Below are 25454 nucleotides of genomic sequence, written 5' to 3' on the forward strand. Positions count from 1 at the left end.
ACGTATTCACTGACCTGATCACAACCCTCTCAGTTAACCATCCACAATTCATATAAGGGGGCTCTAAATGAATGAATAGAACAAAATATTTCCAAAGAATCTCAATAAATTGCGTGGTTAATCTGCAAAGATACATGAATATGCTATATTTATTGTGAACAATTGGTTATTTGTATGCTCTTTCCCCCTCTGCTGGTCATGGCAGGACACTACAGTGGGACACAGACCCCACGGTGCTGCAGCTGCAGGCCGATTCCGAGCTCGGGTACGTTATCTGAAAAAAAGGAGCACCTACAAACGTATGTGTATTTGACTGAACATGTTGTCAGTACACAGATATGATCACCTTTTGTCTGCAACCTAGGCGCAGGATGCTCAAGCTGGGGGCCACCAAGATCACACAGGTGGACTTCCAGCCAAGAGAGGTGGTGTTGTACAGCAAGGAAACTCAAACGCCGCTCACCGCCCACTTATCTGAAGGTAAACATGTGCTCCACTGATAAATACAAACAGCAAAAGTACATTCCGGGTCGAGTACAGGTTAAAGGCGAGGGTTTTCACAGCCCACAAACCTGGAAAAGGTTTACAGAGCGCCCGAAAACCGAGAAAGACAAAGTCCGCATGTCAATTGTTGTGTCTTGAAACATAGCACATGATCCTTGTGACTCCTGAGCAAAAGTGGAAACAGGCTGACAGAAGGAAAGACCACAGAAGAAAAAAGAAGGCAATGGATGTTGATATATTACTTGAGGCATTTGATGCGCTGTCCTTTGCCACTTTTGTGCACAGCTTAAATACATTTAACAAAGTGAGTGTAAATGTGTGTTTCTTGGATGGGTACAAACATTCCCACTTTCTTACAAGTGGTGTTTGGAAAAGCTTGCAGTGCGTACATCTCGCCTACTGTAACTGTTAGCACATTGCACGCACGTGTCAGTCGAGATGTGTCAAGGAAATAGGAGGGGCGAAGGCGGGATGCAGATACGGACAGACGTGCGTAAGTGTTTGTGCACGCTTGGAGGGGGGCACTGGCATCCTGCACACCAGACCATCTATTATAATGACAGGAAGCAGGAAGTACAAGCCCTTCAGTCACATGGCTGCCAGCTGTCTGAGCAACTACAGGGAGGAAGATAGAGAAGATGATAGAGTGTGTGAGAACATCTGGGAGCCAGAACTCAGGCGTCCTGGTCCATGGGGAGCTGACCCTGGCCTTAGGAGACCTTTTCTTTGCAGATGACTACAAAGCTGGTGTGTGTGTCTGTGTGTGTGTGCGTGTGCGCATGCGCATGCGTGTGTGTGTGTGTGTGTGTGCAGAAAAAAAGAAACACTGATGTTACCACCTGTGTTTGTGTCTGGCTGTGTGTTTGATTAGTCCACCTTTTGTTGATTACTAAATCACAACATTCTGATACTTCACTTGTGCAACACCTCAATGTCCTCCTACTATTTTGTATTTTAGTCAAAACATTAAACATTGTAGGCTACAGGCTGCTAGGAGCTAGAAGGACAATAGAGTCTGGCATAAAACCAGCTGGCACTGACACGAGCAATAACATGGCAGTGCCACCAAAAGAGCTCTGGTTCAACGACTCTGTGTGTGTGAGTGTTTACGTGCATGTGTGTGAGAAGATGAGTTTGAGTGTGATGTCTATTAAATGTGATTAGGAGCAGAATTCCCCGCTGATAAAGCCTAATGTTATTAGATGTGACTTGAGTGTTGACATTGTGCTTGTGTGTCCTCATAATTGCTCAAAGTCACTGACAGACTCAGATTCTCATGGTTTCATGTGCATGTGAACTTCTGACCTCGTCTGGGTGTCCTACACAGTACTGTATGCACCTCCTTCCACACAGTCAGGTGTGTGTGACTTTAATCTCCACCACCTCTGTGACCCAGGACATTCTGTGGAAGGATCATGTGTCACCTTCTAAGTTTACTGTCCCAGTCCCCACAGCGTCAGGCAAGTGTCCGTAGTGCGGCTGCATTAGAGGAGCCTACTCAGGGATTGAATGCTTTTCAATGGGCGTGCTTGTCGTACGGGACCTAGCAGCTCTGACATGGTGTGGGACAGTAACCCATCTGCCGAGGTTCAACCAAGTGTGTGTGGACGGTTATTATTCATTTTGTCTGACATTAATACTGTGATGAAGAAGATTCAAAAGGACGCTTGTTGTGGTAGATGACGTTGCATAATTTTCCATGACACGGGTGTGAAAACTGATCTAAAACCATGAAAAGCAAGTAAGGGCCTTAGGGCCGTATTTTTTGAACCCCTGCTTTAATTGCATTTGTTCCCACTAGTAGTACTTTTCTAAACAATATTTGTATTTATTTCACCAATGAAAATGAAACAATTTCAATTGTTCCCAATAGTATTATTTTTCTAAGCAAACTGTATTTGTTCACACTAGTAGTTATTTTCTAAACAATATTTGTATTTATTGCACCAATGATAGTGAAACAATTGTATTTTTTCCCACTAGTAGTTATTTTCTAAACAATAAAAAAGTTAAAGTATCAATGATTGTCACACACACACTAGGTGTGGCAAAAGTATTCTCTGCATTTGACCCATCACCCGTAATCACCCCCTGGGTGGTGAGGGAGCAGTGAGCACCAGCAGTGGCTGCGGCCGTGGAATCATTTTTGGTGATTTAACCCCTAATTCCAACCCTTGATGCTGAGTGCCAAGCAGGGAGGTGATGGGTCCCATTTTTATAGTCTTTGGTATCACTCGGTGGGGTTTGAATACTCGATTTATTTCACCAGTGATAGTGAAACAATTGTATTTCTTCCCACTAGTAGTTCTTTTTTAAACAATACTTGTATTTAAATGCAAAGCTCTCCAACTGAAGTCACAATCCTGATTGCTAAGTGGTTGCACTGATGGTCAACTTGTTTGGGATGAAACAAAGGCTACCTTGGTTCACGTGCCACACCACTGCAAGCATGTCTGGATGCAATGAGTTGAATATGAAGCATTTCTGCAACAATCACAGCTGTTTGAAATTATTTCAGGAGCAAATCTGCAACAGGAATGTTGGATTGTTTTCCTCACACACTTCAGACTAAATTAAAGGAAACCTTTCTGCCGTTGTTTCTTCTTCTTCGTACCACAACTTGACTCAGACTCAAGTGATCCCGGCCTACAGATAACTATCGCTGGGTGTGCTTGCTCGGGATGTTGGAAAGGTCAAGAAAATTGTAGGCTTGCGGCTGTGCACGTATCCATGTGTGCAGTGTGAATGGGACCCCAGCAAATTGGTTCTGCTCAGTGGTGCTTTAAAAGACCTATAATGGGCCACAATGTGGCCGCAGAAGTGGAAAGAAAAGGCCAAAGTGAGAGACAAAAAACCCACACATACTGTAGGGCAAAAACAATGTATCAAGTAAACTACCTTACCTTTGTTTTACAGTCAAATACCACATTTTATTGAATTTTAGAACAGTGCAACTGTCCAACCAAGTAGGTCCCCGTACATCAACTGATTTTGCCACAACTCTTTGAAAATGCTGCAAATCAAGCCTTTTAGGCCACAAGGACATTAAAAACCCTTTGTCATCCTGAAAGTATAATTCACCTTTTATTGGATTACTATCATTGTTTACCAGCAAACTGATGGCAAACCACTTTGGAACCTGAAGTCACAATGACAAGTGGATAATTTAGGTTTGGCTCGTGCAAAGTTGAATTGGAAAAGGGTCTCAAAGATGAGGGCTGAGCACCGAAGAAGATCCCCTATGACCATCTGTTGACTTCCCGATGTCTAGTCTTCCACAATATTATCTATTTAACGATTGAATATATATACCCACTCAACATTCCTTGTAGCCGATAACCCTGCCAGGGTGGTCCCGACATCTGTGGTCACTTTTTGAGATTTTCTCTGCCGGATGTGGATTTAGATCAGGGGATGTTGTGAGTTTGTGAAGCCTTCTGAGCCACTTGTGATTAGGGGGTTTATAAATAAACATGGATTCGTTGATTGATGCACATTATTTTCAGGCCATGTAAAATGACCTGGCAGGCCAGACGTGGCCTTAAGTTTGACACCCCTGTTTTAGAGCTAAGGCCTGGCCTGATGACTTGAGGTGGCATCAATGATATCCGGTTTTTGGGCAATTTTTAGACGTGTCGTTTTTGTTGTTGTTCCTCCTATCCATCTATTCTTTTGTATTTGATCAAACTGTAAATAGTACAACTTGTGGGACATCACCCTTACAAAGGCTCACCTGTATAGAATCAAACCAAATCCTCTCTGTAAGGCCTTTATTGTGTCCCTTCCTGGCCTGTGGGCCACCAGACTTTCAATGCACTCGCGGAAATGCTGAGTTATGATTGCATCGGTAATTGTTTGCAGTCAACCAACAAGCGGGCCATCAGCAAAACCTCTCTCTGTGTGTTTTAATGCGATCCTGCAAGTTAGGAAAAACCCTTCTAAGGGTGAAAAGTGCAGAGGGTCTGCAGAGTGGCTAAATGTTTGTGCATCTGTCTGTCCCTTTTATAGGGTTTTCTGGACCATTAGCTTTCAGGGTCTGTACAGCTTGAGTGTACAGTCGGTCAGTAATTTGCTACTTAAGTATATTTACAGCAAGAAAATGTTGCTTCTGACATGCTGTGGACTGGTAATTGCCACTAATTACTACAAAAAAAAACACTCCCTACTCCCTAAAGTGAAAAGTCTTACATGAGTATTCCCTTTCCTAAAAGTGGGAATGCACAGTACATGCCGGCACACACATCAATTACTGCACTGGAACGCTGCAAAATGCAAATGTAGAAAGTGATCCTAAACATTGGCCACTCATCGACTTAGGCTTGTGCCCAATAAACGTTTAGTATGTCTAAGACACCGTGGGGGATAGTCCGAAGCTTATTTTGCAAACAAAGTGGTTTTAGTACAAACGTTTTATTTACCCAATATCAAAAAGTACAGGTTGGATTAAATTGCCCATGCAGACAGACACCGTCCTCCGGAGAGACGTGGATGATCGAAATCATGCGAATCATATCAAATATTGCTCTCCTGGCTTTTTATATGTTTCCCTCATGTGTTAAGGTCTTGCTGTTTTGCAACTGCTTGTTCCAAAACAACCGTGGATACCTTAGTCATAACAAACTATCAACATTTTTTTTAGAATAGTGACCACGAACTGAACTTTCCCGCACATATGATCAGCAGAGGCTTTTAAATACACTTTCTTTTTGGACTAAAACAGACATAAAATATGGTATAAAAGTCAGAAATTCCACTACATACCCCCCTTCCAGGATTGTAGAACCCTGGACCATACCGATTTCTGACCTAGGCCACTTACTTAAAATGTCTACCTCAGATAGAGGCAAAAACTCCAATGTTGTTATGCGGGGCGAAAATTCCTCTACGACCCTCACTGAGCGATCGCTGTTATCAGCCTGCAGTAAAAACCATCTCACAGAACACAATTAGTGGCCTCCCCTTTGATTTAGTAAAATGGAAAAACAGAATACTTTGATCATTAATATCATCGAACTTAACTAGATGAATATATATATATATATATATATGCTTATTCAGATGTATTTCACATTAATGATCAATCAAACAAAATCTTTTTAAAAATTAATATAGACTTATGACTGTATGGTTGTTGCAGAATTCTTTCTCCGGCATTTGCAATGAATGTAGTTACCAATATGCTTTTTATGTGATTGATAAAGAATAAAAACTGAATTTCTAATGAGTTCATGCTCGATTAGTGCTCGTGTAGATTCCTTGGTGGTGCCACAGGCTGGTGGCTTGCAGACCCCTCGTTGGGCTTTTGGCTGTCCCGGTGGAGAAGGAGATCCACTCAAACAGTCCGGCTTTGTCTCTCTTTGGGGTGTGTGTCTCTGGCCATTGGGTAAAGTTGAGGGTGAGTTGGAGCTGTTAGTGCTCAAATCCAGGTCCTCGGCTTGCTTCAAGGCCTCCTCGCTGTTTGGTACTCCCGACAACTCCTTCCACAGCTGCTAGAGGTCCGACGGACACATCGTGGCTGGCAACCTTATTCGTTCTCGTCATTGCTGGCAAGGTGTTTTCTCTTCTCTGAGGTTCCTCTCAGTAAGGTCTCGCAAACAGGTCTGGGATCCGACTTTTGACCCTGACCGTCTCGGTGGGTGGAAGGGAATCTGAAGTGGCGGCCTGTCACCCTCAAATCTGCACAGAGGAACTGACACACAAATTCTACATCTTTTTTATGTTATAATTACCTTTTTGGTCTCACGCTGATTCTTCCTTCCGTTGGCACTTATGTCCTGGGAAGGGCCGATCTGTATATAGCTTACAGGGTGAAAAAATTCAAAAGCGCAAAACAGTTGTATTCAGGGACATTCAAATGATCATTAACGCTAATGGCAACTTGTCAATCAAATTTAATTCGGTCTGTGCACAGATTTTAGCCAATTTGTTTTGATGTTCTTATTCATCCTTTTCAACATTACCTTGGGACTGAGGATGAACCTATTTTCTAGTCCAAGTGCCTTTTCGACCAAGGCTTAATACGTTTTTAGTTTTAAAATGGTTGTCGTTGTTTAACCTAATCTTTTTGGGGAAACCATGTCGGGGTATTAGATCATTTACAAACCATTTAATTACTGAATTGGCATTTTCCTTTGAGGTTGGGGTTGTTTCCGCCAACCACTGTAATTATCAATTAAATAAAAACCTTGACGCGCTCAAACCTGACACAGTCCAATTTCACCTCCTCCCCCCACTGTCCCTGAAAAAGGGACAGTCTTAGTTGTAGTAGCAATAGTAATAGTAGTGGTAGTAGTAGTAGACGTAATAGTAGCACTTTCAGAAACATCCAAGAAAAACAAAAGGCAGGTGATAGACAAGTGCAGCAAAAGCAGAGGCGTAGGACAGGTCATGTTTGAGGTCAATGTTTGCTTTTGCAATAGTAATTTGATATTTTATAACATATAGTGAATTATTGTGGCCTCAATAATTCACTAAGTAGTTTATTTAATTTAGTCTTTATATGATAGGACAATGCACACATTGTTCAAAAACAGATATGTTCTGTACCCAATTATATCTGAATAGCTACTTTCCATCTGCAGTTCCTGGCTACCTAGATTAAAGGAATACTAAAATCATGCAATACAATTATGACACTAATTAATCATAATTAATAATGTATATATTTAAAGAATAATTCATAATTAATCAATGAATAATCATAATCTAGCATGTAATCAAATTCATAAAAGTCATAAAATGCCCTTTCACTGACACATACTTAATATCCAATACAACCTATACTGGGAGGGTTATTTGTTCACTTTTAATGTTTTCCCTTACATAAATCATAAGTCCTCCCCCCTTTGTCACTTGATCTGTTTTTTCTGTAATCTTGTACCCCGGGACATTAATTAGAACAAAACGTGTTTCAGGTTTTACCAATGTCTCCGAAAGACAAAGGTACTCCAAATTAGAGTCTGACAGTAACTGCTGGATTTGTTCAGTATCGTTCCTTTTGTAGAAAGTTGAATGATGCGGACACGTTTGTTACTGAATTTGTTTCTCTAAGCGACTTTGTGTATGTAATAAGCAGGTATAATTATTTGATATGCTTAAATGTGTTGTTTTAGCTCATTTTAGCTCAACTGTTGTGTAGCTGCTAACTCCTCCTTCAGCCAGAGTGTCCAAATTTCAGCCCATAGCTATGTGTTTAACAGACAACCGAAACAATTGAAAATGTGGTATTTGGGTGTCGGTTCAATCAGCGGCAGCTACGCCCTGTTTTATCATTGGACCTAAGTCTTTGGTTTCGTAGGTGGTACAGCGAGTAAAGGAACAATGTGGGACAGCATTTGTGTCCATCTTATACCGTGTTAGTTATTGCAAAGATATGTCAACTTGAGCAGCCACACCCTGAGTTCCAACATATATATATATATATATATATATATATATATATATATATATATATATATATATATATATATATGCTGACTTAGATCCGCTTTGAACTTTCACAGTATCTTGTTAGACCCGCTCGACATCCATTGCATTCGGTCCCCTAGAGGGGGGGGCGGTTGCCCACATTTGAGGTCCTCTCCAAGGTTCTCATAGTCATCATTGTCACTGGCGTCCCACTGGGTGTGAGTTATCCTTGCCCACTGGGTGGGAGTTTTCCTTGCCCTTATGTGGGTTCTTCCGAGGATGTCGAAGTCGTAGTGGGTTGTACAGTCCTTTGAGACATTTGTGATTTAGGGCTATATAAATAAACATTGATTGATATATATATATATTTATATATATATATATACACACATATATAAAGGAGTCAAAGGCCTCCTGGTATGAGTCCATCCATCCATCCATCCATTTTCTACCGCTTATTCCCTTTCGGGGTCGCGGGGGGCGCTGGCGCCTATCTGAGTCGTCTAACTGATTATCATAACATATGGCGGGTCGGGTGGTCGTACACACGGAAACAGCTCAGCCAGCCAGGGTTTTCACTGATAGAACAGTTGCAGCAGGAGTTGGGGCCCTCAGCAGGTGTCAGCCATTTCGGTGGCATGAGGGGAGCCTTGGTGGAGGTGTCACAGCTTGGTGGTTGTACCGTCAGGCAACACCAGGAAGGTCCCATCTGTGCGATATTGAATGTCCGGGTACAGTTTGTAAAGCAGGTCATTACCAAGCAGGCACGGTGTGTGCAGGTCGATGGGTGGTTGGCACCAGTGTCAATCACGAACTGATAACATTGTCCGTTGACACTTATGTCCAGCAGGGGTTTGTTTGTATCTCCTGCTGGGCATCCAGCTGTGGCCGTCCTTTGCCATGCCCTCTTGTTTGTCTAGCGGCATGACGGGACATTTCCCGTTCGTAAAGGTTGAGACAGTCTTGAACCCAGTGACCAGGTTGGTCACAGGCGAAACAGTTTCCACCCCGGACTGACCTTGAAGCATCGCGTTGTCCACCACCCGAGTCCATCTGTCTGGTCTCATATCTGTTGCGGATTCTTTTCTTCACCTGCTGGAACTCAAAAGGAAGGTCACCCACTGCTGAATATACTTAAGTTGACTTTTGACCTTTCGGTTCTTTTGACACTTTTGCTTCAGAATCTGTGAATTAAGGAGTTGTTTCCTTGTTACTCTATCACAGCCTTATCGTTGTCCTCTTGCCTAGTCCAATTTTGCATATCACGTTAAAATTACAGCATTAAATTGTCCTATTAAATGTTAAATACATGTTAAATCAACTAAAGATTATCTATAAGCTAATGAGACTGTCATTTGTGTCTATCAGTTAGTTAGTTGTGCACTCTGACTTCCTGTCGTGCGTGATATTCTACAAAACAAAATCATGCATTTATTCTAGTCCCTCTAGATTGCATTCCACCATTATTTTGATAGCGCGGGCCCCACACACACACACACACGCACGCACGCACGCACACACACACACACACACGCACACACACACACACATGGTTGTGTGCTAAGATAAGCCGACCAACACGTCTGTCCTTTGTAACACTTTTATATTTCGATTCTTATTATAGTTATTAATCTAGGCTTTTATTTGTAATTATCATTCAACACTATTCAAAGCAAACGGTTTTAAAGGTTATAATTATTCACATTATACTATCAAAAGTCTATAGCTAACTGAAAGCTTTTGAGATTTTAGTGTGCCTGCTTATTATCTATCTTATCTCACCACCCAGATGTATGGTCTAATGCAATGTCTAAATAAAAATAAAGTATTCCAACCTAAAAATGTTAGTCTACACTTTAGAGTTAAAGGACTTAAAACTTACTTTTATTATATTCATTTTCAAACTCACCTCCACCACAGCAGACATTTTCCTTACAATCCTATCTCAATACCCCATAATTGTAAAACTATGGCATAAGAGGTGTTTCACCACAGTGGTTAAATAGTTGTTTAAGTAATAGATATCAATATGTAGAAATTAATAAGACTAAATTACAGCCAAAAAGAGTAACTTGTGGGGTTCCACAAACCTTGTTATTGGGACCTAATTTATTTATACTTAATTTAAAGGCCCACTGAAATGACATTTTCTCATTTAAACGGGGATAGCAGGTCCATTCTATGTGTCATACTTGATCATTTCGCAATATTGCCATATTTTTGCTGGAAGGATTTAGTAGAGAACATCCACGATAAAGTTCGCAACTGGAGAAAAGCCCTGCCTCTACCGGAAGTCGCAGACGATGACGTCACATGTTGATGGCTCCTCATATATTCACATTGATTTTAATGGGAGCCTCCAACAAAAACAGCTATTCAGACCAGGAAAACAACAATTTCCCCATTAATTTGAGCGAGGATGAAAGATTCATGTTTGAGGATATTGATAGCGATGGACTACAAAAAACCCCCCCAAAAAACGCGATTGCAATCGCGTTGCATTGAGACAGATTCATATGTTTTTAGAGACATTTAATAGGATAATTCTGGGAAATCCCTTATCTTTCTATTGTGTTGCTAGTGTTTTAGTGAGTTAAATAGTACCTGATAGTCGGGAGTGTACGTCCACGGCCGGGTGTTGACGCGCAGTGTCTCAGGGAAGTCGACGGCAGCTGTACGGGAGGCACAAGCTCAGCTGATATCCGGTAAGAGGCGACTTTTTAAACAGTTTTCTCACCAAAACATGCTGGTTGACATTCGGTTGGGATCCATGTTCGCTGTGATCCATAGTAAAGTTTCACGTCCGTGAATTTTAAACAAGTGTGTTTGTGTGGCTAAAGGCTAACGCTTCCCAACTCCGTCTTTCTACTCAGACTTCTCCAATATTAATTAAACAAATTGCAAAAGATTCAGCAACACAGATGTCCAAAATACCGTGTAATTATGCCGTTAAAGCAGACGACTTTTAGCTGTGTGTATACGCAGCGCTCATATTCATGACAGCCCGTGATGTCACACGTACACGTCATCATTACGCGACGTATTCAAGAAAAAACTCCCGGGAAATTATCAGACTGCGTGGTGGGTAGCAGTGGGTTACAGTAGGCCTTTAAATGATATTCGTTCAGTATCTAATAAATTAAAATGTATTACGTTTGCAAATGATACAAATGTATATTGTTTAGGAGAAGACTTGAAACCGCATATTTAATATACAAAGGGAAAAATATCCAAATTAATTGCTATTCTGTATTACGTAAGACACATACTGAATATAAAAAATGTCTGCATATGTTATATTATTCTTTTATTTTTTTCCATATTTAAGATATTGTTTTTGAGGAGATGATTATGGAACAAATATAGACCCAATACTTAAACTTAAAAAAACAATCATTAGAATAATTCACAAGCGTGCTACTATGAACATACCAATCCTTTATTTATAAGTTGTAATATGCTAAAATGGTCAGATATATTAATATTTTTAAAAACAATGGACATTATGTTTCGAGTAAAGAACAACAGCCCTACCAGATTGTATTCTTACCTTATTTACATTAAGAGGAGATATTGATTTCTGAAATAGGTAATGTAAGAACAACTATAAAATACAAATGTATTTCAGCTTTAGGAATTACCAACCAACCAACCAAACGAACAAACAAACAAGCAAACTTGCAGCGAACTACCATCAACTGCATACGCTGACACATGAATACCATCCATGAATACCTTCATTTGTCACCTTCTTATCTTTTTTCTACTTGCTTTTCCTTTACTAACCACATCCTGTATCCCTCTCTTCCTTACACTTTCCCACAATGTTTCTATGTCTATTCTCTCCTAGAAACCATTCACGTAAGGTTAAAACCATCCTTTTTCTCCTCCTTTTTCCAAACCATTCTCTTCACCTTCCCTTCAAACCTCTCCTGCGCTCTCTCTCTTTCTCTCTCTCTCTCCCAATAAAAACTTGCATGTAATACATCCATTTTTTAATTTATCTCTTTAAAAACACATTAATCCAAAATAAATCAGTCTTATAAAACACAACAGGGTCAACAACAACCCAAACACAGAGATCTATAGAGGCAGAAATAAATATAAGAAATATAAAAACAAGCTAATTGGTATACTACGAACATCTAAGAGGGAATACTACAGTCAATTATTAAACAAGAACAAAAACAACATGAAAGCAACACGGGGCATCCTAAACAGCGTCATTAAAAATAGTTTTAAGAAAGACCAACCCCCAGTACTTTCCATATGGAAATGCAAAAAATGACAATATTAACCCAATAGTTAAACGTTTTAATGATTACTTTATTAATATCGCAACAATCTGGAGCAAAGAATTCCAAATGCAGATGATGGATCAATTTTATTACTTCCACAATTCTCCAAAATCATGGAAAAACTATTCAATAGCCGATTAGATAATTTTATCAACAAAAGTGGGACGCTTGTGGAGAGAACACACAGAAGATAATACAAACAATAACGGACGAAATAAACAAACCAAAAATGGTTTGACAAAACAGACTATCTTTGAATCTCAGTCAACCTAAAATAATGCTATTTGGTAATAGTAGAAAAGAGCACCAGACACGAACACAAATAGACGGAGTAGATACCGAAAGGGCAAAAGAAACCAGCCCATGTACAAAACATACAACACAATGAATAAAGCAGAATACGTCCTGGGCCAAAAGTCACTTTATATTTTCTACTGCTCGCTAGTGTTACCATATCTGAGTTATTGTGCAGAAATATGGGGAAACAACTACAAATGTGCGCCACATTCGTTAACTGTGCCACAAAAAAGATCAATTAGAATAATACACAATTTTTGGTATAGAGAGAATACAAACCCTTTATTTATTGAGTCAAAAATATTCAAGTTCGTTGATTTGGTAACATTGCAAACAGCTAAAATGATGTACAAAGGAAATTATAACTGCTACCAAAGAATGTACAACAATTTTTCTCAACTAAAGAGGAGAAATATAACCTTATAGGAACATTTAATTTAAAACATTTGTATGCACGTACAACACCCAAAACCCCCAGCATATCAGTATGTGGAATTAAATTATGGAATGGATTAAGTAAAGAAGTTAAACATTGTACTGATTCGATCCACTTTAAGAGGCCGTTCAAATTAATAGTGCTTCCAAAGTACAAGGAATGAAAATTATTAGAAACACTCTCAACCCTATTGAAAATAAGATATTCTTCATCTCAGTACGTTAATAATGACTGAATTAATTAATTACATGTTACAAAACTGCTGTATTACTCATTCACAGATGTCATTCTATTATACTACTATAAAAAAGGTCAGTGAATGAATGTATATATTTGTAAACACTCTGACCTGGGAAAGGTGTAGGATTAAATACGCTTTGCTTCTTCCTACTCTTTTTCGGACATAATGTAATGTGAAATGATATGAATTTATCTGATGTATTATGTTGTAAGTATGTTCATGACCAAACCTGTGACTCAGACTCCATGATTCACACAGGTGTGACTATAAACGTCGACAATGTTTTGATTAAACCAGATAAAAGTTAAAACTATTTTAGAATATAAATTTAGAAATGTTTTTCTATTGTGATTATTCTTAAAATAATTAAAATGTCAATACATTTAAATAATCAAGTTATCTTCATCATATTTAAATCAAATCTTATTAATTTATTTTTTATATAACCATTAATTCAGAGCTACAATGTTCTAATCTATGATGTGTGTGCGTGTGTATCTTAACTCCCACACAGGAACTGGATCAGCAGAGCCTCAAGGCTGTACAAAACCGTATACCAAACTCATAAAATAAATGAATGATGAATCAACCTATGCTTCGATGTCTCACAATCCAAATGTATTTACTGATATTTAAATGTTTATTTATTCATATATCTTTTATTTTACTGGAATTAGCATACAAAAACTACCAGTACTCTCTATAGACTGAGAACAGCTGTCCAAACACACCTAGTAATGCCAAGCTAAATGCTAACCTAGCCTTACCAGGCCTCAGTAAGCACATTTTTGCCAACCTAGCTCAATGCTAAACTAATCCTATGCTAATCTAAAATATTCTATGCTATGCTAACAGTGACACACCTCTCCGGCCCACGTCTAACATGCAGCACGTCACGCAGCCTCGTCACACGCCTTTATTTCCAAGACACATCTCTTATCTCAAAATGTCTCCTAACAGAGGCTCCTTTCTTATTTTCATTCACATCGAGTACTATTTCAAACTTTCAACAACAATATATTCGGAAAGGAACGGAGGGTAATCGTTAAACAGCTATGTCTTATCTCTCACAACACCTCTTTTTATTACTGCATCACAGGCGCAAAACAAAACATTTTAACAAAGACACAGAGCCTTTTTCTGTAGTCAAAATCTCAGACCCTTCTTACAAAACTACAATATCGTACAGTCCCAATCACACCCACACAGTTAACCGGGCGGAATCACCACACAATCAAAAACAATCTCAACAATCAACTATTTTCCTCACCCAGAAGCACAGCTGTATTATATCAGACCTTAATGATAATACTGCAAACAACATTTATCATTCACTTTTAGCTGGACAAAATGGCTCGGGAGGGAGAAGACCGGACATCTCTGCTTAGGCTGCTGACCCCGCGACCCGACCTCCGACAAGCGGAAGAAGATAGATAGATGGATGGATCATTCACTCATGTGATTTCTTAACATAAACTTTGTCTATCTTCTCATAAACACACACATTTTGGACAATTTCCCAACTTTTACAGATTAGCAGGAATGTGAGAAAAAGCGTGAAGGTCGCAGCACAACAAAGGGGGGGGATGCAGCAGTGTGGGAGCAATGGTTATCTTTCAAGCGAGGAAAATAAGACCAATCAGACCCTTAGGTGCATGCATGATTGTCATTAAAATACGCATATATATAAATGTACCAACAAAAAACTGAATCACTCCACATCCAACACACTTCTCAACATTCACCAATATACATACACATTAACACAATGCTACCCACCCAATGTCCGGACAAATATAAACAATTATGCACGCATGCTTTTTGTGGACCGGCCGTCTCAAAACACCAACACAGGTCCCTTCTTACTCATAAAATGGCGATTAACCCGTCCAGCGGAGCAGACCCTGTGACAACAAACTGACCAACATGGGACAAAACTTAAAGCTTCCATAGAATCTACGGTCACATGTATGGTCACTTCCAAACAGTTTCACCAAGTTTCACCAAAGCGCTACCGTATGGAGCCCGATCTCCATCTGTCTAACTGCAGCCCACTAATCAGAACTCGTGACAACCATCAGCTTAGTCAATCCCCTTTACCGGAGTCACTGATAAGGTCACTAAAAATTTGGCTTTTATACTGCTACAGCTCCACAAAGACAGATGTATCGCACCTTCACAAACGTAACAATTTTTGTATAGTCAAATGTACCGCCAGCTATTGACAAATGCCTTTACTTTAGCTGTACCCAGACGGTGCTAGACTGGCGTACTTGTAGAAGAAGTCCCCCCTTTGCCGTTTGCCAGAGGGGGGGAGAGGTTAAAAAATGTATTTGTCCCAAATCGTTTGTGCAACACACTCCTGAACCACCACAATTCTATTAACAATTCCCCTTATTATTAAAACAAAACATCACAAGTTTTCAGACGAACACACAGACAATATAATCACATACAAAACAACCCAATCCAACCTGTCTGCTTGAGAGAAAGACCGGGAGCGGGTCGACCTGCAGCGTTCTTGGACCATCTTGCCGACAACGCCAATCTTATGTGGTGGATTGTCCGAAGCTTAAATTGCAAACAAAGTGGTTTTAGTAAAAACGTTTTATTTACCCAATATCAAAAAGTACAGGTTTGATTAAATTGCTCATCTCCGGAGAGACGTGGATGATCGAAATCATGCGAATCATATCAAATATTGCTCACCTGGCTTTTTTTTTGTTTCCCTCATGTGTCAAGGTCTTGCTGTTTTGCAACTGCTTGTTCCAAAACAACCATGGATCCCTTAGTCATCACAAACTATCAAAACATTTTTTAGAATAGTCAGAGCGGCCACAAACTGAACTTTCCCCCACATATAATCAGCAGAGGCTTTTAGATAGATAGCCTTTTAGATAGACTTTCTTTTTGGACTAAAACAGACATAAGATATGGTATAAAAGTCAGAAATTCCACTACACACACTACATCAATTCACAGTGGACACTTACATACATACATACATACATCATCCGTCAAATAAAATGTTCGTACAATAACGCTTTGAAGTTATTTTTGAATACTCATGTACTAATAAAGTTCCTCACTTACATTTGTATAACTAGAACACCACAAGCTAGCTTATGTTACCATTAGTTATGTAACAAAACACATTTGTTTGACAGTTGTCCATGTTTTTAACAAACACATTTTATACCAGCTCAAACAAAATGATTGGTGTTTACGACGGTCACTCACCCGGTCTCATCGACATAAACAAAGTCAGTCCAAGAGAAGCAAGTCATGTTGTTATGATAGAATATACAGTCGTGGTTAAAAGTTTACATACACTTGTGAAGGACATAATGTCATGGCTGGCTTGAGTTTCCAATAATTTCTACAACTCTGATTTTTTTGTGATAGAGTGATTGGAGCACATACTTGTTTGTCACAAAAAATGAATTATATTTATATAGCGCTTTTCTCTAGTGAATCAAAGCGCTTTACATAGTGAAACCCAATATCTAAGTTACATTTAAACCAGTGTGGGTGGCACTGGGAGCAGGTGGGTAAAGTTCCTTGCCCAAGGACACAACGGCAGTGACTAGGATGGCGGAAGCGGGAATCGAACCAGCAACCCTCAAGTTGCTGGCACGGCCACTCTACCAACTGAGCTATGAAGATTTTTTATGAATGTATTATGGGTCTATTGAAAATGTGACCATCTCCGCTGGGTCAAAAGTATACATACAGCAATGTTAATATTTGGTAACATGTCCCTTGACAAGTTTCACTGCAATAAGGCGCTTTTGGTAGCCATCCACAAGCTTCTGGCAAGCTTCTGGTTGAATTTTTGACCACTCTTCTTGACAAAATTGGTGAAGTTCAGCTAAATTTGTTGATTTTCTGACATGGACTTGTTTCTTCAGCATTGTCCACACGTTTAAGTCAGGATTTTGGGAAGGCCATTCTAAAATCTTAATTTTAGCCTGATAGCCATTCCTTTACCACTTTTGACATGTGTTTGGGGTTATTGTCCTGTTGGAACACCCAACTGCGCCCAAGACCCAACCTCCCGGCTGATGATTTTAGGTTGTCCTGAAGAATTTGGAGGTAATCCTCCTTTTTTATTGTCCCATTTACTCTCTGTAAAGCACCAGTTCCATTGGCAGCAAAACAGGCCCAGAGCATAATACCAACATCATGCGGTGGGATTGGTGTTCCTGGGATTAAAGGCCTCACCTTTTCTCCTCCAAACATATTGCGGGGTATTGTGGCCAAACAGCTAATTTTTTGTTTCATCTGACCACAGAACTTTCCTCCAGAAGGTCTTATATTTGTCCATGTGATGTCAGATGAAACAAAAATTTAGCAGTTTGACCACAATACCCAATAAGAAAAGGTGAGGCCTTTAATCCCAACAAATTTAGCTGAACTGCACCAATTTTGTCAAGAGGACTGGTCAACAATTCAAGCAGAAGCTTGTGGATGGCTACCAAAAGCGCCTTATTGCAGTGAAACTTGCCAAGGTACATGTAACCAAATATTAACATTGCTGTATGTATACTTTTACCAGCATACTTTGAGACATTTTCAGTAGACCCATAATAAATTCATAAAATAACCAAACTTCACAAACGTTTGTGACAAACAAGTATGTGCTCCAATCACTCTATCACAAAAAAATAAGAGTTGTATAAATTATTGGAAACTCAAGACAGCCATGACATTATGTTCTTTACAAGTCATTTGGCGTGTAAACTTTTGATCACGACTGATACCTCACGTGTCAATTGGCTAACAACATCTAAAGCTAATGCGTGTAACATATGTACAGTACAAAAGTCATTACGCAAATGAAGCTGTAAGAGTAAACAAATACTCTTGGTACCTTTTGGGTAAATGTTGCAAATAGTTCAAAACTTGCGGTCATTTGAAAACATCACTGCACATCATAATGGCAGCTACACTTTGATTGATTGATTGATTGATTGAAACTTTTATTAGGGGCGGTAAAGCTCGGTTGGTTTAGCGGCCGTGCCAGCAACTTGAGGGTTGCAGGTTCGATCCCCGCTTCCGCCATCCTAGTCACTGCCGTTGTGTCCTTGGGCAAGACACTTTAACCACCTGCTCCCAGTGCCACCCACACTGGCTTAAACGTAAAAAAAAACAAAAACATTAGATGTTGGGTTTCACTATGTAAAGCGCTTTGAGTCACTAGAGAAAAAGCGCTATATAAATATAATTCACTTCACAAACAGCTCCAGTAAGTCCTTACAGGTAAAACCCCTGGGGGCTAATCTACTAAAAGTTTGTTTATTTCAGCTTGATAGCGCACGCAAAGCTGATCTACTGAGCTCGATTTGCGTCATTTGACCATTTGGGCGCAAGCCATTTGGCGTGTATATGCAGAATAAATATTCCATCCATCCATCCATCCATCTTCTTCCGCTTATCCGAGGTCGGGTCGCGGGGGCAACAGCCTAAGCAGGGAAACCCAGACTTCCCTTTCCCCAGCCACTTCGTCTAGCTCTTCCCGGGGGATCCCGAGGCGTTCCCAGGCCAGCCGGGAGACATAGTCTTCCCAACGTGTCCTGGGTCTTCCCCGTGGCCTCCTACCGGTTGGACGTGCCCTAAACACCTCCCTAGGGAGGCGTTTGGGTGGAATCCTGACCAGATGCCCGAACCACCTCATCTGGCTCCTCTTGATGTGGAGGAGCAGCGGCTTTACTTTGAGTTCCTCCCGGATGGCAGGGCTTCTCACCCTATCTCTAAGGGAGAGCCCCGCCACACGGCGGAGGAAACTCATTTCGGCCGCTTGTACCCGAGATCTTATCCTTTCGGTCATGACCCAAAGCTCATGACCATAGGTGAGGATGGGAACGTAGATCGACCGGTAAATTGAGAGCTTTGCCTTCCGGCTCAGCTCCTTCTTCACCACAACGGATCGGTACAACGTCCGCATTACTGAAGACGCCGCACCGATCCGCCTGTCGATCTCACGATCCACTCTTCCCTCACTCGTGAACAAGACTCCTAGGTACTTGAACTCCTCCACTTGGGGCAGGGTCTCCTCCCCAACCCGGAGATGGCACTCCACCCTTTTCCGGGCGAGAACCATGGACTTGGACTTGGAGGTGCTGATTCTCATTCCGGTCGCTTCACACTCGGCTGCAAACTGATCCAGTGAGAGCTGAAGATCCCGGACAGATGAAGCCATCAGGACCACATCATCTGCAAAAAGCAGAGTCCTAATCCTGCGGTCACCAAACCGGAACCCCTCAACGCCTTGACTGCGCCTAGAAATTCTGTCCATAAAAGTTATGAACAGAATCGGTGACAAAGGACAGCCTTGGCGGAGTCCAACCCTCACTGGAAATGTGTTCGACTTACTGCCGGCAATGCGGACCAAGCTCTGGCACTGATCGTACAGGGAGCGGACTGCCACAATAGGACAGTCCGATACCCCATACTCTCTGAGCACTCCCCACAGGACTTCCCGAGGGACACGGTCGAATGCCTTCTCCAAGTCCACAAATCACATGTAGACTGGTTGGGCAAACTCCCATGCACCCTCAAGAACCCTGCTGAGAGTATAGAGCTGGTCCACAGTTCCACGACCAGGACGAAAACCACACTGTTCCTCCTGAATCCGAGGTTCGACTAGCCGGCGTAGCCTCCTCTCCAGTACACCTGAATAAACCTTACCAAGAAGGCTGAGGAGTGTGATCCCACGATAGTTGGAACACACCCTCGGGTCCCCCTTCTTAAAGAGAGGAACCACCACCCCGGTCTGCCAATCCAGAGGTACCGCCCCCAATGTCCACGCGATGCTGCAGAGTCTTGTCAACCAAGACAGCCCCACCGCATCCAGAGCCTTAAGGAACTCCGGGCGGATCTCGTCCACCCCCGGGGCCTTGCCACCGAGGAGCTTTTTAACTACCTCAGCGACCTCAGCCCCAGAAATAGGAGAGTCCGCCACAGATTCCCAAGGCACTGCTTCGTCATAGGAAGAATGTGTTGGTGGGATTCGAAGTATTCCTCCCACCTATCCACAACATCCGCAATTGAGGTCAGCAGAACTCCATCCGCACCATACACGGTGTTGATAGTGCACTGCTTCCCCTTCCTGAGGCGGCGGACGGTGGTCCAGAATCGCTTTGAAGCCTTCCGGAAGTCATTTTCCATGGCTTCCCCGAACTCCTCCCATGTCCGAGTATTTGCCTCAGCGACCGCTGAAGCCGCACACCGCTTGGCCTGTCGGTACCTGTCCACTGCCTCCGGAGTCCTATGACCCAAAAGGACCCGATAGGCCTCCTTCTTCAGCTTGACGGCATCCCTCACCGCTGGTGTCCACCAAGGGGTTTTAGGATTTCCGCCCCGACAGGCACCAACTACCTTGCGGCCACAGCTCTGATCAGCCGCCTCGACAATAGAGGTGCGGAACATGGTCCACTCGGACTCAATGTCCAGCACCTCCCTCGTGACATGTTCGAAGTTCTTCCGGAGGTGGGAATTGAAACTTTCTCTGACAGGAGACTCTGCCAGACGTTCCCAGCAGACCCTCACAATGCGTTTGAGCCTGCCAGGTCGGTCCGGCATCCTCCCCCACCATCGCAGCCAACTCAGCACCAGGTGGTGATCGGTAGAAAGCTCCGCCCCTCTCTTCACCCAAGTGTCCAAAACATAAGGCCGCAAATCCGATGACACAACTACAAAGTCGATCATGGAACTCCGGCCTAGGGTGTCCTGGTGCCAAGTGCACATATGGACACCCTTATGTTTGAACATGGTATTTGTAATGGACAAATTGTGACGAGCACAAAAGTCCAATAACAAAACACCCCTCGGGTTCAGATCCGGGCGGCCATTCTTCCCAATCACGCCTCTCTAGGTTTCACTGTCGTTACCAACATGAGCGTTGAAGTCCCCCAGTAGGACAAGGGAATCACCCGGGGGGGCACTTTCCAGTACTCCCTCGAGTGTACCCAAAAATGGTGGGTACTCTGAACTGCTGTTTGGTGCGTAAGCACAAACAACAGTCAGGACCCGTCCCCCCACCCGAAGGCGGAGGGAGGCTACCCTTTCGTCCCCCAGTGAGGTGAGAGCTAGCTTCTGTAGCCGAGGATCGGACCGCCAAGTGCCCTGCCTTCGGCTGCCGCCCAGCTCTCATTGCACCCGACCTCTATGGCCCCTGCTATGGGTGGTGAGCCGATTGGAGGGGTGACCCACGTTGCCTCTTCGGGCTGTGCCCGGCCGGGCCCCATGGGAACAGGCCCGGCCACCAGGCGCTCGCCATCGTGCCCCACCTCCGGGCCTGGCTCCAGAGGGGGGCCCCGGTGACCCGCGTCCGGGTGAGGGAAATCTGGGTCCATGTTTTCTCTTCTTCATAGAGGTCTTCGAGCTGCTCTTTGTCTGATCCCTCACCTAGAACCTGTTTGCCTTGGGAGACCCTACCAGGGGGCATAAAGCCCCCGAACAACATAGCTCCTAGGATCATTGGGACACGCAAACTCCTCTACCACGATAAGGTGGCAGCTCAGAGAGGAGAGAATAAATATTGGTTGTCAGAACTCACACAATACTTGAAGGAAATGCAAATACAAGCGTTTAGCACTCACAATGTGCTCTACCAAGACAAATTATATAAACAAATAAATATATATATATATATATATATATATATATATATATATATATATATATATATATATATATATATATATATATACATATACACATATATATATATATATACATATATATATATATATATATATATATATATATATATATATATATATATATATATATATATATATATATATATATATATATATGACTTACCTGATTGTGGCTGGTTGGATTTCAGCAGTATTTCTTCTTTGTTGGAGGCAACTATTTCTTCAATAGTCACGGCTGCTCTTTGCCAGAGGTAGCTATTTCTTCTTTGTTTGAGGCGACTATTTGTTCTTCAATAGTCACGGCTGTTCTTTGCCAGAGGCAGCTATTTATCCTTTGTTGGAGGCGACTATTTCTTATCAAATAGTCACAGCTGTTCTTTGCCAGAGGCAGCTATTTGTTCTTTATTTGAGGCGACTATTTCTTCACTGGTCACGGCTGCTCTTTGCCAGAGGCAGCTATTTCTTCTTTGTTCGGAGGCGACTATCTCTTCTTCAATAGTCACGGCTGTTGTTTGCCAGAGGCAGCTATTTCCCTCATGGTGGAGGCGACTATTTCTTCTTCAATAGTCACGGCTGTTCTTTGCCAGAGGTAGCTTTTTCTCTTTTGTTGGAGGCGAATATTTCTTCTTCAATAGTCACAATTGTTCTTTTCCAGAGGCAGCTATTTCTCCTATGTTGGAGGCGACTATTTCTTCTTCAGTAGTCACGGCTGTTCTTTGCCAGAGGCAGCTATTTCTCTCATGGTGGAGGCGACTATTTCTTCTTCAATAGTCACGGCTGTTCTTTGCCAGAGGTAGCTTTTTCTCCTTTGTTGGAGGCGAATATTTCTTCTTCAATAGTCACAATTGTTCTTTGCCAGAGGAAGTTATTTCTCCTATGTTGGAGGCGACTATTTCTTCTTCAATAGTCACGGCGTTTTTTTGCCAGAGGCAACTTTTTCTCCTTTGTTGGAGTCGAATATTTCTTCTTCAATAGTCAAGATTGTTCTTTGCCAGAGGCAGCTATTTCTCCTATGTTGGAGGCGACTATTTCTTCTACAGTAGTCACGGCTGTTCTTTGCCATAGGCAGCTATTTCTCCTATGGTGGAGGCGACTATTTCTTCTTCATTAGTCACAGCTGTTCTTTGCCAGAGGCAGCTATTTTTCCTTTGTTGGAGGCGACTATTTCTTCTTCAATAGTCAAGATTGTTATTTGCCAGAGGCAGCTATTTCTCCTATGTTGGAGGCGACCATTTCTTCTTCAATATTCACGGCTGTTCTTTGCCAGAGGCAGCTATTGCTCCTATTTTGGAGGCAACTATTTCTTCTTCAATAGTCAGAGCTGTTCTTTGCCAGAGGCAGCTATTTCTCCAATGTTGGAGGCGACTATTTCTTCTTGTATAGTTACGGCTGTTCTTTGCCAGAGGCAGCTATTTCTCGTTTGTTGGAGGTGAATATTTCTTCTTCAATAGTCAAGATTGTTCCTTGCCAGAGGCAGCTATTTCTCCTATATGGGAGGCGACTATTTCTTCTTCAATAGTTACGGCTGTTTTTTGCCAAAGGCAGCTATTTCTCCTATGATGGAGGCGACTATTTTTTTTTCCATAGTCACGGCTGTTCTTTGCCAGAGGCGGCTATTTCTCCTTTTGTTGGAGCCGATTATTTCTTCTTTGTTGGGATGTGTCTTTGTTCTTTGTTAGTGGCGGGTCTTTCTTTTTTCATTAGTGGCGGCTATTTCTTCTTTGATGGAGGCAGCCATTTCTTCAAAACTAGGAATCAAAATGAAAAAATGTTAATTATTCCGGAAGAATGGGATTCTTAGTCCCTGTTTTAATCGATGGCGGATGTCCAACCCAAAGACTAGCTGTGTTCTTGGTTAGGTTTTTTGACGAATTATTATTTTAATTCAATGAACATCTCCCTCTTCTTCTCAGTCTGGTTCTCCACCCTCACATTCTTTCAGCCCCCTGGTTGAAAAACAAGGTCATGTCCATCTCTAGCTATAAGCTATGACTAGCGTGTAAGATCAAATGTTTGGTGGGATCCTATAGGGTTCAGTGTGGCAATCACTACACCAACTAGCAGCTGGGAGTCAGGCAACCTAATGCCTAACAACAAACAGACGGACAGTTCTTATCCCAAAAAACTTGTTAGCTGGGGGAATAGTAGGCTGAGGTTAAACTGTATTATTCCTACTACAAACCCCGTTTCCATATGAGTTGGGAAATTGTGTTAGATGTAAATATAAACTGAATACAACGATTTGCAAATCCTTTTCAACCCATATTCAATTGAATGCACTACAAAGACAAGATATTCGATGTTCAAACTCATAAACTTTTTTTTTTTTTGCAAATAAGTAGTTGGGAAAGGGCATGTTCACCACTGTGTTACATCACCTTTTCTTTCAACAACACTCAATAAACGTTTGGGAACTGAGGAAACTAATTGTTGAAGCTTTGAAAGTGGAATTCTTTTCCATTCTTGTTTTATGTAGAGCTTCAGTCGTTCAACAGTCCGGCGTCTCCGCTGTCGTATTTTACGCTTCATAATGCGCCACACATTTTCGATGGAAGACAGGTCTGGACTGCAGGCGGGCCAGGAAAGTACCTGCACTCTTTTTTTTTTTTACAAAGCCACGCTGTTGTAACACGTGCTGAATGTGGCTTGGCATTGTCTTGCTAAAATAAGCAGGGACATCCATGAAAAAGACGGTGCTTGGATGGCAGCATACAGTATGTTGTTCCAAAACCTGTATATACCGTTCAGCATTAATGGTGCCTTCACAGATGTGTAAGTTACCCATGCCTTGGGCACTAATGCACCCCCATACCATCACAGATGCTGGCTTTTGAACTTTGCGTCAATAACAGTCTGGATGGTTCGCTTCCCCTTTGGTCCGGATGACACGATATCGAATATTTCCAAAAACAATTTGAAATGTGGACTCGTCAGACCACAGAAGACTATTCCACTTTGCATGAGTCCATCTTAGATGATCTCGGGCCCAGAGAAGCCGGCGGCGTTTCTGGATGTTGTTGATATATGGCTTTCGCTTTGCATAGTAGAGCTTTAACTTGCACTTACAGATGTAGAGATGAACTGTATTTAGTGACAGTGGTTTTCTGAAGTGTTCCTGTGTCCATGTGGTGATATCCTTTAGAGATTGATGTCGGTTTTTGATACAGTGCCGCCTCAAGGATCCAAGGTCACAGGCATTCAATGTTGGTTTTCAGCCCTGCTGCTTACGTGGAGTGTTTTCTCCAGATTCTCTGAACTTTTTAATGATGTTACGGAGCGTAGACGGTGAAATCCCTAAATTCCTTGCAATAGCTGGTTGACAAATGTTCTTAAACAATTTGCTCACGCATTTGTTCACAACGTGGTGATCCTCGCCCCATCCTTGTTTGTGAATGACTGAGCATTTCATGGAAGCTGCTTCTATACCCAATCATGGCACCCACCTGTTCCCAATTAGCCTGTTCACCTGTGGGATGTTACAAATACGTGTTTGATGAACATTTTTCAACTTGCTCAGTCTTTTTTGGGATCGAAGGTCACGGTCATTCAATGTTGGTTTCCGGCCTTGCCGCTTACGTGGAGTGATTTCTCCAGATTCTCTGAAC

At 41.9% G+C, this 25454-nt stretch overlaps 1 protein-coding gene across 3 annotated transcripts in view; it reads left to right on the forward strand.

Moving 5' to 3' along the window:
* The window catches only part of LOC133539965 (cytoplasmic dynein 1 intermediate chain 1), a 167196-nt gene that overhangs the window by 25062 nt on the left and 116680 nt on the right, over nucleotides 1-25454 (forward strand). For all 3 annotated transcript variants that reach the window (XM_061882388.1, XM_061882387.1, XM_061882389.1), the window contains 2 exons: nucleotides 206-265; nucleotides 365-480. In XM_061882388.1, the coding sequence (XP_061738372.1) occupies nucleotides 206-265; nucleotides 365-480 (176 nt within the window). The remainder of the gene's footprint in view (nucleotides 1-205; nucleotides 266-364; nucleotides 481-25454) is intronic.

Source organism: Nerophis ophidion, linkage group LG21, assembly GCF_033978795.1.
Source record: "Nerophis ophidion isolate RoL-2023_Sa linkage group LG21, RoL_Noph_v1.0, whole genome shotgun sequence".
Lineage (NCBI taxonomy): Eukaryota > Metazoa > Chordata > Actinopteri > Syngnathiformes > Syngnathidae > Nerophis > Nerophis ophidion.